A 15516-nucleotide genomic window follows, 5' to 3' on the forward strand; every position below is an offset into this window, starting at 1 on the left:
AAAATATTATTATTAGCACTGAACTGCAATGAAATTGAGAGATATAATGCAGTAAATTGTTACTCAAGAAATCTTATACAGAATCATTGTAAGAGTCAAGATGAGTGTGAGATTGCTATCAACCAACCTAGAGCTCTAGCACTAGAGTAAGCCTCCCTATCATAATGTAATAAATGGAGAAATTGATGAAAAGGAAGTAAAATGTAACCGGTAAAAAATCCTGCTTTATTTAGAAAAAAGTGTCAGTTATACATTGTAGCAACATCATTGAATTTCTAATTCAGCAATGTTTTCCAACTAGCAATCCAAGTGGGTATCTTAATTATCAGTTGAAAATGAATGTGCCACTAGAAATAGGTCCACCGAACTGAAAGTCAGTCCAAGAATATGTTAAATTGTTGATTCATTAAACTAAACTTTGCCCCAATATTAACTTGTTATACAACACAAAAACAATACAGTGAAAATACCTAAGCTGGGATTCTGTTATTTTTTGCCAATATAACTAATTCCATAAAGTTGTATGCCAGCTTTTAAATAAATGTATCCGTACTGCATCTATGATGTATAACAATGGGTCTTATAGAAGTATTTATCATAATAAAAGTAATGACACTTAAGAAAGCAGCCTTTGCCCATCAGACAATTAGAAAGCTGACTATACCAATACTTTAAACTACTTTTAATTTGCCCAACCAATTCCCTCATACTGCATCTTAAAAAAATCATTGATAAACAGGAATTTCTAATTAGTTGATTACTTCAGCAGCAAAAAAAGGGCTACAGTTCATGACAACTGGTTGATAGTGAGCTGGAAAAATGCATCATTAAATAGATAAAACACACATATTGTCAACAATCTAAAAATGCTTCCTGTAGACCGATATGCAGGAGGCATTTTAAAAAACTTGGCAATCTCGTTATACTCTGTTAAACATTTAAGTTGTAAACAAAATGTGCTGGCACATAAAATTTCCAGTCACATTTGGACATACTTTCAATGATTTCTGCTATGAACAAAACGAATAAAGCCTAGTTAACTGATTCCACTAAATTTCCACTATTTGAATGAGAAAAGGGAGAGGCTGAGTTGCATTTAAGCTACAAGTTTGAGTTAGCTTAAGTACACAGTAATTTTATTTGTAAGACTTAAAGTAAATAAAGCCTAACTAGAATAGAATAAACTTGCAATATTAAAGATACAAACTCTTTTCTCCAGAAAATTTCATTTTGACTTTCAGGCCGATGCAACACTGCTCAACACGCGACTGGACCCGTGATTTGGATGCACGTCCATAACCCCGATGCAAAAACGAAAATGTGTACCTGACCTGCACATTTTTACCCTCAAAAATGAATGCCTGGCCTGAGGCAGGCGTTAATTCTTCAGGAGCCCATAAAGAAGAAAATACTGCTTTTCTGCAGTTCGTCCAACCTAATATAGTGGTGAAATTAAGTCGGAGGAACAGAAAAAGGAAAAACTTTAAAATAAATAAATAGGCATGCAAGCATGTTAGGAAAAGAGACACTCAATTAACGAGCATCCATTTTCCTAACCCATGGCTGAGCACAGGTTAGGACAATGGATGCTCGTAAAACTGAGTGTCTGTTTTCCTAACCTGCTGACAGCCACCTCTCCTGGGCGCCCACTGCCAAGGAGATGCAAGGGGCATACAATTTCCCTTAGCACCTCCTTTTTACCACAGCAACCCATTTAAATATTCCTGGGGGAATTCAGTGCAAAAAAATTAAAATCCTGCACACAAAAATTTAAAATTCTGTATACTTTATATTGGTCAAATAACACAATCTACACAACAGTCTAACTAATTAATATGAAATGTAATACAGAAAAAAGTTATTATTTAAAGATGCAGAATTTCCCTAGGAGTTCACTATAAGAGTGTCCTTCACACTCTCTCTCCCTACTCCCCTGGTCACTTTGCCCTCTCAGACCCAAACTCCTTCACCTGCCAGTATCTCTCTCCTCCCCCATTCCACTCTATCTCCACTCCCAGAGTTTGATCCCTCTCTCAGTACTGTCCCTCACATAGGCTCCCTCTCTGTCCCCCTCTCTCACACATAGGATCCCTCTCTCTAGTGCACTTACACACCCCCTCATATAGGCTCTCTCATCCCCCCCCCCCCCCCATACAGGCTCCCTCTTTCTCTCGCACACACATCCCCTTATAAGGTCTCTCTTTCTTGCACACACACACATCCTCTCATACAGGGTCCCTCTTTCTCTCTCTCTCGCATACACACATCCCCTCAACACAGGGTCCCTTCTCTCTCTCTCTCTTGCATACACACATCCCCTCAACATAAGGTCCCTCTCTCTCTCTCTTGCACACACACACACACACATCCCCTCATACGGGGTCCCTCTCTCTCCTACATACACACTCACATAGGCTCCCTTTCTCTCTCACCCATACACCCTCACACAGGTTACCTATGTCTCTCTCTAACACCCCCCTTCACACAGGCTCCCTCTCTCGCAAATAAGCACCCTCACACATACCAGTTCCCAAATCTCTCACACATGTACATACTCTTTCACAATCTCCTCACAAAGGCTCCCTTTCTCTGGCACCCACACTCATGCACCCTCACACATGCACTCACAGATCAGACAGTAAGGGGGTTATTTTCCTCAGGGTCAAATATCAGTATCTAAAAATAGTCCCTTAATCACCTTAATTTAACAAGACATTCCAGAAAAATGATTTTCTTATGGGACAAACAAAAATGTCAATTTTCTACACATTTTTGTGCTTAGTAATATAAATATGGTCACTTTACACTTTTTGTCACCAACTTTAAACAGGGAACATCAGACAAGTGAGAACTTACTAAGTAACATTTCCTTCAAGGAATCTTACCTGTCTTGCATAGCTTTCAATCTCTTCTGCTCTATTCCAGTACCAGTTAGTCACTAAATCTACTGTAAGTTTAGTAGACCTGTATTTTATTAATTCAGGTTGTTCTTCATACAAAAATTCTGCTTCATCTTGAGAACTTGGTTCAACTATTGATCTGAAGGGATAAACAGTCATAAGCTAAGTAAAAATATGGTAAAGATACTTGACATAACAACCTAATACCATCATACAGAATTCTCAATAATTCCAGAGCTCTCAATGTATTAGTAGGGACCATCATATTAAGATTTTATTTTATTTTTCCCAGAAATGTATCTATGTTTATATTAATAAAAAAATAGGTAAAAAAATGAACAGAAAAATGAGATTTTTCACTGTTTTTATTACAATGAACATGGATAAATTCCCAGGTAAAAAAATAAAAACTGAAAAAAAGGACTCTAAGCATTACATATTAATTTTCTACTAACAGCTTGCCAATGCCAATCTACACAGAAAGTGAAAGGATTTTACTACACCCCAAAAAATTGCGCAATAATTTTACTAACAGAGTTTCCATGCCCTGCAGCTTTCATTTAGCTTCTCCTTCAGGTGAAAGCAAAGTTGCTTACCCATATCAAGTACTCTTCAAGGACAGCAGGATGTCAGTTCTCACACTTGGGTGACATCATCAGATGGAGCCCAGCATGGAAAACCTACATCAAAGCTTCTACAACTTTGACTGAGCCTCTCATGCGGGGTTTCCGTCAGTCTCTTCTTTTCCACAGGGCCTGGTGTGTAGTGAAAGATTGAATCTCATCTTTTTCTAACTTCTTAGGAAGTTGCTTTTTTCATGTGAAGCTTTTTCACGGTCGCGACCAACGTGGGTTCCCTCCCTATTCTCCCTTTATCGTCTTAGGTTTTTTGGCATTTAGGGTAAGTTTCCTTTTGCAGTTGTTCCTTTTGCAGCAGGGTCTTCAGTGCCCGCAGGCCATCGTAGGCCACCACCATTGAGTTCAATATTGCTTCCCTTTTGTTTCGAGTTGACATATCTTGTCCAGGTTAAAGCCATACCCTCGGTGCTTGAGGACTATATCAATCACGGACCCCCATGATAGATGTATCCTGTGCCTGGGGCATCACACAACATCCAAAGTTACAGCAAGTGCATACAGATAAACCTAAAGGACATAAGGTCCGGCTCGACAAGATAGAACTAATCTTTGGGCAGGAAAAGACCAACCCATCTACACTGGCATCAGGGAGCCATGAAGCCACATCGATGGACACCAAGTAATCAACATCAGCAGAACCATCAATTCCATCGGTTTCAATAGCTGCTAGGGAAGCTGAACACAGGCCACTGTCTGCCTTGCCCAGGTCAACGATGTCTGGTTCACAATCTTTGGCTTAGGCACCAGTGAAGGACCAATCGGAACATTAAAGGGAAGCTGAAGCAGCATCAGCATCGGTCCCAGTCTATGCATGGTTCCCAGCATGAGGATCAACCAGCTTCTGCTTGATGCCACCGATGTGCCCCTATGGTGAGGAGCGCCAATCCTACATTGGTATACGAGTTACGCAACACTCTCCACTGGTTCCAATGCCCACCACCAATCTTCCTCTCTGTTCTGAAGAGAATGTGGTTACACCTCTTTGGTCCCAGTCGGTCTTGGCAACGGCATTGTTTGAGGAGGAGCTTGAAAGGCATATGCAATGGAAAAAGCAGTGCACAGCCTCAGTGTTGGGGCACTGATGGCAAAAAGGTCCCGCACTAACCCTCCTTGAGCCGCTGTTAGAATTTCTGCATGCTCTCCTCGAAATGTTACCGAAGCAGCCTGTGTCAACTCCTGGGGTGTCATCGAAGCCCGACGCAGCATCGGTGGTACCACTGGACTCCTAGTTTAATAGAAGTATCACCTTAGCCCCATACCCAGGTACCTTCTAAGCTGAGGAGAGTGAATCTGGAATGGCCATGGAATGCTGCTGAAGCATCGCACAGTGTTCTTTGATTTGAGCCACCACTTCGCTCTCAGGGTCTGTCCCCTCCTAACCTGCGTACAGACGATGAGAACTTGGAGCACTGTGTGCAGACTAAGCCCCTGTCTGCATACCTTCAGAAAATGTTGCTGGTTCCACTGCAATCAGGCTTTCGTCTAGCCTCAGCTTGAATAGAAAAGGTCCATGGAACAGGGCTATTGTTGAAGTGGAAAGAATAAGTGGCAGGTTGGCAGTGTTTTAGTTAAAACCAACAAAACATCCCAGATGTAAAAAGTGGGACTATCAGGTTTTATGTTTTTAACCGATAATCATATGCTCTAAATATATTTCAAGTTCAACCTGAGTAACAACTCACCCACTAAATTAAGTACTTGAAGACTACTGCAGCACCTCACATCTAAAAACTCACTCTTCAATACTTTTACATTATCTTTTTGTCATAAATGTTTCACCACCCTACTACCAGACCTATCTTGCAATTTCTGAAATATAAGACCAGAAACTGATATGAATATAACAAAAAAATGAATTCATTCAATTCCCTTAAAATCTTGAAGTTCATCACAAGCCTAAGAGAAACTGGCCTTTGCAAAGAAGACAATGTCCATAGACCTACTTGCAATTTGATTCTTCACACCAGTCCTTATCTCGATGTTTCTGCTCATTCCAAGGAACAATCACCAGCTCTCCAGCTTCAAAACTACAACAAAAACAACAGATGCGTTAACTAACTTTATAGATAATTATGGAGCATAAAAACGTGTTGCCCAAAATGTTGTCAGCATGTAATTTCATTGCATTAATTTAGATAAGCTAAGTCATTGCCTTTCAGGAACAAAATTAAATGCTATCAAAAGTACTATAAAGTTATATCCAAGATGAATATTGTCTAAGTAGAGGAATTTTACAGCCACTTCAAAATTATCTTACAGGCCGATAACAGTACAGTGCGCTCTGATGGAGCGCACTGTTAGCTGGCATTTGGACGCACGTTTTGGATGTGCTAGCTTTACCCCTTATTCAGTAAGGAGTAACAGCGAGTCCAAACCCCCCCCCCCCAAACCTAATAGCACCCGCAACATGCAAATGCATGTTGATGGCTCTATTAAGTATTCCCGCGCGATTCAGAAAGCAAAATGTGCGGCCAAGTCGCACATTTTGCTTTCAGAAATTAGCGCCTACCCAAAAGGTAGGCGCTAATTTCTCCGGGCACCGGGAAAGTGCACAGAAAAGCAGTAAAAACTGCTTTTCTGTGTACCCTCCGACTTAATATCATGGTGATATTAAGTCGGAGGCCCCGAAAGTTTAAAAAAGTAAAAAATAAAAAAAATAAAAATTTAAAATGGGCCTGTGGCTGGCGGGTCGAAAACCGGACACTAATTTTGCCAGCATTCGGTTTCCGAACCCGTGGCTGTCAGCGGGCTCGAGAACAGACGCCGGCAAAATTGAGCGTCTGCTGTCAAAACCGCTGACAGCCATAGCTTCCATCAAAAAAGAGGCGCTAGGGACGCGGTAGTGTCCCTAGCACCTCTTTTTACCGCCGGGCCTAATTTTAATAAATTTAAATACTGAATCGCGTGCACAGGAGTGTGGCCTGTGCACGTGCTGGGAGAGCGGGCACTTGCCCGCTCTCCCGCATTTTTACTGTATCGGCCCGTGGCAGTGAAGAAAAAGAATTACAGCACAATGAGACTGCACTAATCAAACTTGTAGAAGTAGCCAAGGCTGCTGAAATACTAATAAGTTAAAAGTCAGCATTAAGTTTTGTTTCTTCCTTCCAGACTCAATTTACAAGACATTATATGACTTACAAGAATCCAGTCATTATATATGAGAAAATATCAAATTTACAACCAACTGGAAAATGTTATGCAAACTAACCCACTGGGGTGTGTAAGTTTAGGGGCAGTGACTTATTTACCTGAATATTTTGGCTCGAAAGAGCAGAACTGTGAGTTTACTCTATATTGTTTGGTAAGCTGCATTGTTCCTATTATGAGATATCTTCTATTAAAAGACTAAAGATTTTTCTCGTACTTGCTTTGGTATTCAGTGTTTACTAGTGCCCCCAACATTTCTTCAATTCCACATATAACCCACTGAAGTTAACTATTTCTCAATCATGGCCTCACTGTTTTTTATTTTTGTCTGTATATCTTAGCCATCTATACTGACTAGATTATATGCTCCAAGGTGCAGGTAAAGTCTCTTATGTGTCTCTGTGAAGCAATGCATACACCTTATAGCATTACACAAATATTTCTTCAGGGAAAACAGTGGATGCATGGAATGCCCTCCTAGAAGAGATAGACAGTGAAGACAAAAATGGTAACAGAATTCAAAAAAGCATGAGAAAAACACAGAGTATCCCTAATAGCTAAAGAATGGAAATGAAGATGGGGGATAACCTGCACAGACAAGCAACTACTCTTAACAGAAGGCATGGAGTAACCTACATGAAGCGGCAATTACTACCCTTAAAAAAAAAAATTGCTGGGCAGACTAAATGGATCACTTGGGTCTTTTTCTGCTATTCATAAGCTTTCTAGAGAATGGATATACTGTTTTGGTCCTGAAGAGCTGAAAATTAAGGACCTTAATATGTATACCCTGGAAAAAAAAGGGGGGGGGGGAATATTATATATATACATTCAAATACCACAACAATATTTATTTTATCTTGACTTTCTAAGTAAAGAAGTTATAAACCAAAGGATCATGATATGAGCTGAAAAGGGAGGTAGTGCAAAAGTAACAAAACAAATTTCTCCACAGAAAGGGTGATAAAATAATGGAACAGCCTCCAAACCCTACAGTTTGAGGAAAAAGGATTAGAAGGATGGGAACAAGAAAAAATCATGCTCCTCCTCTAATGTAATATATACAGAATTATTCAAAACAGAAAATGTGACGAGGGATGCTAATCAGCAAAATCAGCCCATAAATTCAAAGCCACAATAAACCTACAAATACACAAGATTACACATAATGAAGAACAGCAAAATGACACCTTCATGGAGGAATATTTTTTTTGAGACAAACCACTGCAAAAATGGACTCTCTACCTGGGTAACATCAAGCTAGGTTGAGAGAACATTGCACAAATCTCATCTTTGGGTGAATTTCCTCACTCCGAAAGTCATAAAATCTTCACAAGAGAGCACTGTTCTGTTCGTATGTCTCACTTTGAATGTCAAAGTGGCCCCTAACCGCTACACTAATACCTAAACCTCACCTCAAGTGACTAGGTGGGCCTCCCATAGAGATATAAATACCTATCTAGTGTGAGGGAATTATGGCTAGTCTCTCTCTCTCTCTCTGGTGGGAGGAGAGTCCTGATAGCTAGGCTGGCTCTCCAGGAGCTTAAACATGGTCCCCCCAGTGGTTGTATGTAGGAAATACAACAATTCTGGCACTTATACAACAATTCTGGCACTTATCGCAAAGTGTGAAAAAGTTATTGCAATTTGCACTAAGCTTCGCTTAGATATTAGTGCAAATTGCGATAAACTGCCTATTATCCATAAAACACACCCCTTTTCCTATCACATGCAATATTTAGTACATTTTGATAAATCCAGGCCTAAGTTAGCTAGCCAGAAATGACTTATCCAGCTAACTTGCACGGCATATTCAACTGAACGACTATTCTGCTGAATATCCCTGAAAAAAATCACTATCTGGAAAGCAGAGCCAGGTAAGTCTAAATATTGTTACTTATTCAGCTATGTAAGTCAGATAAGTAGCTCCTCCCCAAAATGCCCATATCTCACCCGCTACTTAGCCAGATAAGTACTTGGACAGATAAGTAGTGGCCGCTAAACATGCCTAGAGGAAATCTCGAAAAAGATAGAGATGGGATGGAAGCGGTCCAAAGAAAGGCAACTAAAATAGTGCAGGGTCTGCACTGGAAGCCTTATGACTTGAAAATGAAAGCTCTAAATATGTATAAACTGGAGATGAGGAGGGGTCAGATGAAATATGATACAGACTTAAGTACCTGAAGGGTATTAATAATACACAAGAATCAAACCTTTTCCACTACAGCTTACCTGGATAAGTCCTTACATATCTAGCTAATTGGCACTGAATATCACCATATAGTGTAAACATTTCATCTAGAAAAGTTGTTTTGGTCTACATATTTGTGGGTTTGATATTTTGGACCTTTACTTTAAAGCTGACATTTATTTTGATGTAAAGATACAGACTCTGGAATCTGACAATGAGACTGGATGAACAACAGAAATAACATATGCTTGAGAAACAGGAATCACCTTTTAACACTGTTATGCTGCTACTACAATATATTACGGATCCCCACCCACTGCGTAGGTATTTACACACTGAAACAGGGCTCTTGTGTCCCTTCTCACGTTAAGTGTTCTCTACTGTGCATTGACTTGTTTGTGCAATAAAACTTGATTTTTATATAGGCAAGCTATTGATTGCCTTTCAACCCATATTGAAGATATACTACCATCTTGTTTCCACATTTACAAAAGGCAGTTACTGTGCAGTTCTCGGTTTTCTAAATTGCATTTTCTAAATTATTTTTCAAATTATGAGCAGGAATTATTTGGAGTGAGATAAATAGTGGAATGCTACAGGGATCTGTACTTGGACTGGTGCTTTTTAATATATTTACAGCATAAATGATCTGGAAAGGGGAATGACTAGCTGAGTGATCAAATTTGCATATGATACAAAATTATTCAAAGTTAAATCACATGCGGATTGTGATAAATTGAAGGAGGACCTTGCGAGACTGGAAGATTGGGTGTCCATATGGCAGATGAAATTTAATGTGGACAAGTGTAAGTGATGCATATAGGGAAAAATAACCAATTCTTTAGTTTCACAATGTTAGATTTCAAGTTAGGAGTTAAGAATGTAAGAAGTTGCCATGCTGGGTCAGACTGAGGTTCCATCAAGCTCAGTATCCTGTCTGCAGTAGTGGACAATCCAAAGCAAAAGCACCTGGCAAGTACCCAAATATTAAATAGATCCCATGCTGCTAATGCCGGTAATAAGCAGTAGCTATTTCCTAAGACAACTTAATTAATAGCAATTTATAGACTTCTCCTCCAGGAACTTGTCCAAAACAACCAGGAAAAAGATCTGGGCATAACAGTGGATAATACATTGAAATTGTCGGCTCAGTTTGCTGTGGCAGTCAAGAAAGCAAAAAGAATATTAGGAATTATTAGGAAGAGAGTACTGAATATAACAGAGAACATCATAATGCCTCTGTATCGCTCCATAGTGAGAACTAAGTACTATGTTCAATTCTGATCGCCTCATCTCAAAAAAAGATATAGATGCACTGGAGACGGTACAGAGAAGGGCAATCAATGTGATAAACAGGATGGAATGCTTCCCTCATGAGAAAAGGCTAAAAATGTTAGAGCTGATCAGCAGGGAGAAGAGATGGAGGTCTACAAAATAATGAAAGTACTAGAACAGTTAAATATGTTTACTCTTTCAGATAATTTAAGGACTAGGGGGCACTCCATGAAGTTAACAAGTAGCACATTTAAAAGCAATCAGAGAAAATTCTTATTCAGTCAACGCATAATTAATCTCTGGAATTCACTGCCAGAGGATATAGTTAAGGCGGTTAGCTTAGTTGGGTTTAAAAAAGGTTTGGACAAGTTGCGGGAGGAGAAGTCCATAAACTGCTATTAGTCAAGCTGACTTAGGGAATAGCCACTGCTTATTACTAGCATTAGTAGCATGGGATCTATTTAATGTTTGGGTTCTTGCCAGGTAGTGGTTGGCTGCTTTTGGAAATTGGATGCTGGGCTCAAAGGTTCCTCAGTCTGGCCCAGTATGGCAACTTTTTATGTTCTTATTTGTTAGAGTTTTATACATATTGATAAAATGACATTTACATGCAATAAAAAGACTGATATCTAAAGATTTCTAAAACATTTTCTACTTCTATATTTTTTTAAAGACTTTCTGAATTATGTGGTATATTATTAAAACAGTGCAACAGCAACAAAGTACATCATGAATGCTTTTTACTTATATCTATGATAACCACTTTTCCCTATATTTATTTATTTTGTCAGAGCAAACAATTTGCTTTTGAATCAGTGTAAGATTGTGATTAATTTTGGGTCTCAATTTTTGTATTCAAACAATTATCTAATACATTCTAGCAATACCTGAGAAGAGTGCTGTATATATATACTTCCTTTCTAAGCACAGATATCTGAAGTATTTTAAAACTGCAGATATTAATATATATAAAAATCAATCAGGAGATTAAAGAGAAATCTCAGGATCCATTACGCTCACTCATTTTGATGGGATGCTAAAAAATTTCATTTCTGTACTTTTACATCACTACAAATAACTTTATGCCAGCAAAGCTATTTAAAGTAACAGAGCTGTCCTATTCTGATGCCCCATTTCCTGTTAAACTGCCAATTCTCTGCAACACAACTCTAAACAAATTTTTAGTGTATCGTAAAACTCAGAGTCTTTCACAATTTCATGAAAATGTAAAAAATTGCAATACAAAAAGTAAAAAGAAAAGCGAAAGGCATAAGTAAAAGTTGGAAAAAATAACACTAGATAAGACTTCTTCAGAGCTCCTTAAATTCCCATTTTTCCAACCCTTACTATGTCTCCTTAAAGTTATTCTCAGGGAATAGAGACCAGCTCCGAGTACAGAAGCCTCAACAGACTTTTATAAGCAGAACTCCTAATTTCATATTCTCATGTGGCAGCTCAGGGATAGGTTCTATAGCAAGCACTAGAAAATTCTAGAGCAAATTTCTGAAATTCTGAAGCACATTCACATAAAGTTGCATCTTTTGTGTATTACCTAATAAACTTATTTCCCATTATAAATATAAAATTGTTTTCCAACATTACATGTATGTCTGTATAATTAAGTTGTTTAGGATTGAGGAAACGGATCGCAAGGATCTGCACAGGGAGGACATCTCAGAGATGGAAGAGAGGGAGCAACCAAAGATAAGGAGTAAGCAATGGGTGGAGGAGGAGAGAAAGGACAAAGGTTAAGAAGAGGCAAGGAAGGAGAGGATTGGGATTGGAAGGAGAAAGAAGACAAGGGTTGATGGCAAAGTGGAAGCAAGGTGAAAGGCCAGAGGGTTGGTGAGATAGAGAAGAGAGCAAGAGGATTTATAAAAATTATGGGAAGTTCTATGATCAAGGGAGAGGAGAAATTCCAGGATCAATGGAGAGAGGTGTCCCTCCCCTAGTTCCATTCCTGTTTCTCCTCCTTGCATCCCCACCTATTCTCCAACATCTTCTTTCATCCCCCTCCAAAATGCTGCATGCTCTCTCTTCTCTCCTCCACATGAATCCCTTCATTCTCACAAAACCCCTGTTCAACAAGTCGTCCTTTCCCTCTCACACACGTCCCCAGCCAGCTCTTTTCATCCCCTAATCCCCTAACTTTAACACTATTTATTTATTTATATAATTTGAAGCCCGCTGAGCCACAAATCTCAGCAGGGAACATACATACATAATGTACAGAATAATAATAGTAAATAGACCAATATGAAATTATATCTCATGACATAACTAAAAGGAAAACAGAAATTTGCTGGCTATTTGTGGAATTGAAGTGTACAAAGAATTAACATCAAGGATTTCCAATATCAATTCTTGTTCTGAAACTTACAAGCATATAAAATATTCAAAAAATGTGTAGTATCTTTAAGGTATGACTATCTTTCCCACAAAAGGTTTCAAAAATAAATTAACCAGTGAATTTACTCCTGGGCGATTTCTGTGCAACTGCACAATGCAGAATTTTGTGCAGTATTTGTCCTGGTGCAAAATTTACCTTTTCATTAGAATGATAAATTACTACTTAAATCATTTTCTTTAGTGAAGTCAGGTTAATCCACACCAGTGGATTATGCACTTCTACCAGCAGATGGAGACGGAGCAAAGCTGACGTCACGATATATATACCCCTGCACTGACTTCAGCCTGCCATTATTCTCTGCAAAAGCCAAATGTGGACACGTTTACAATATTTGATTATAACTATCAATAGTCAGATAACAGGGAGCACTGAGCTCTGACAAAGAGTGCAACATCACTAATCTAGGGATTTAAAACAGATACTTAGCAGTCATCCCCAGAAACACAGCTACTCAGGAGGCCAATAGGACCACAGACTGGCAGCCAAGGGAGGGGAAGATGGATTAGCCTGTCTTCACTAAAGAAAAGGAAATTATCAGGTAAATGGTAATTTCTCATTTCTTAGCATTCAGACAGGTTAATCCACACCAGAAGGATGTACCAAAGCTACTTCCGAATAGGGCGGGAGACTCCTCTCAGTCCAACCCATAACATACGCTCAAAGGCTACGTCCTCCCGGGTCTGCACATTCAGGCAGCAATCCCTGGAAAGATATATAATGGAGGACCATGTCACAACTCAGCAAAACTTGACGGGAGAAAACAATTGAAGCTCCCCCCATGACACTGCTTGAGCTCCAGTGGAATGAACCCTAACCCATCTAGGTAACAGCTGCTCTGTATTCACTTACGCAACTGTGATAATGTCCTTAATCCAGTGGGCTATGGTAGCCTGCGATCACCCTGTTTACTGTTACTGTGGAGAACAAACAGGCGGGCACAGTGTTCTTGAGAGGTTTAGAATCCTCTAATTACCTCATCAGATGCCCTTTGACATCCAAGGTCTGCAACAGAGGATATTCATTCATATCTCTCTCTCTCTCTCCCTGTTCAGCATTGGCAGGGAAATTGAACAATCCAAGCAAAAGTCCGAGATCACTTTTGGCAAAAAGACAGAATAGACCGAAGCTGGACCATCCCTGGAGATACCCACAGGAACTGTCCCCGGCCGAAGAACCTGCAGCTCAAACACTATGCACAGAACAAATTGCCATGATAATATCGTCCTCAAACTCAGTAACCTCAAGGAGAGGTGACATAGTGGCTGAAAAGTGAAATTTGACCAAAAGTTTTAAAATCAAATTAAGGTTCCATAAGAGCACCAGCAACCTTAAGGGAGAACAAAGATGCTTTCACCTCCTTCAAATACCGGACCATATCCGAATGGGCTGACAAGGGTCTACCATTCATATGACCCTGGAAATGGACAAGATCTGCCACCTGTGCCTTCAAGGAATTAAGGACTAAGGGGGTCATTTTCTAAAGGGATCGCACGCAAAAAGTCGCTTTTCACGTGCGATACCTAGATGGGGCAGAGTCGGGGCGGAGTCCGCACCAGAAGGGGAGGAGTCAGGGTAGAGTCTGCACTGGAAGGGGAGGAGTTGGGACAGCGTTGGGGCAGACTCGGCGACGACTTCACTGATGGTGAAAGGTAACAACCCTTTTCGCTGCCAGTAGCGCGCCCAATAGCGCCATCTTTTATGATGGCGCTATTGGGTTCAAAAGCCAGCAGCGATCGCACCGCAGAGGTGCAATCGCAGCTGGCTTTCGCAGGCCTGCCTCCGCCCCCTGGTACCACCGAATTCACAGAGCCGCGATAGTTTAGAAAATCTGGCCCTTAGCCCTTAAGGAACCCATCCCGTAAGAATTGCAAAATGAGTGGAATATCTTCAAATGAGGAAGCATACCTCATTCCTGACATCAAATCTCAAACACACTCTAAACTCTAATGTAAGCTAAGTAAGTGGAAAATTTCTGCTCTTGAAGCAAGGTGGAAAACATAGCAGGAAAATCCATGCTTCAGCAACCAAACCCATTCAAGGGCCATACCGTAAGAAAAAATCATGCCGGGTCTTGTGAAGAACAGGTCCCTGTCATAGCAGGTCCCTGTGGATGGTGAACCGGAAGGAAGAGTTCACCAGGAACCTCCACAATTGTGTATACCACGGCCTCCCAGGACAACCTGGAGCCACCAGAAGCACTAATTCCAAGCGTCTTTTGATCTTTTGAATCACTTTGCCCAACATGGGCCATGGGGAAAGGCATATAGAAGCTTGCCTTCCAGCCATTACCACCTTCGCCTGTGCAATATTGCTAGAAGTCTAAAAAGAGTAGACCCCAGGGGACCACTATGAGCTGGCATGCCTCGTCCAACCTCTCCCAGATCCAGATGCTGCCTGCTAAGAAAATAGACTCTTACATTGCCCTTTCCCCGCCATGTGGAAGGTGGAGATCTCCTGAAGATCTACCTCTGCCCAGACCCTGAGCTGGGCTATGTCCTGTGACACTTGCTTGCCTTTAGTGCTTCCTTGGCAATTGACATAAACAACTGTGGTTGTATAGACTAAACTTACTCGGTCCACTTGACCCTGCAAGTGGTCAACAAACTGCAAGCATGCCAGTTGAACAGCACGTGCTTCCAGCCAAGTGATACCCCAGATGGTCCTCTGCACTGCAGAGCCCCTGCACTATCAATACCTGACAGTGAGCCCCTTAAACCCAGAGGCTCGCATCTATCATAACAGCCTTCCTTAGATCATCTGCTTTCAACCACTACAGCAGTTGGAGGCTGGCCTACAACAGTAACTGAAGCTGCATTGAGTAGTCCCTGAGACTTCATGCAAACAGAATACGCCAAGGAGGATGCATATGCAGCCGTGCCCATGCAGCCACCCTCCAGAGTGGCTGCCATCAAAACTAGCAGCTGTAGATAAAACCACACCATGGGAGGAATACCT

General features: G+C 40.5%; 1 protein-coding gene across 1 annotated transcript in view; it reads right to left on the bottom strand.

Moving 5' to 3' along the window:
- NBAS (neuroblastoma amplified sequence) overlaps window positions 1-15516 on the bottom strand; it is a 1239997-nt gene that overhangs the window by 870780 nt on the left and 353701 nt on the right. Inside the window, exons 22-23 of the mRNA XM_029595926.1 lie at window positions 5482-5565; window positions 2886-3039 (exon numbers count right to left, since the gene is read on the bottom strand). Of these exons, the coding sequence (XP_029451786.1) occupies window positions 2886-3039; window positions 5482-5565 (238 nt within the window). The remainder of the gene's footprint in view (window positions 1-2885; window positions 3040-5481; window positions 5566-15516) is intronic.

Source organism: Rhinatrema bivittatum, chromosome 3 (assembly GCF_901001135.1).
Source record: "Rhinatrema bivittatum chromosome 3, aRhiBiv1.1, whole genome shotgun sequence".
Taxonomy (NCBI): domain Eukaryota; kingdom Metazoa; phylum Chordata; class Amphibia; order Gymnophiona; family Rhinatrematidae; genus Rhinatrema; species Rhinatrema bivittatum.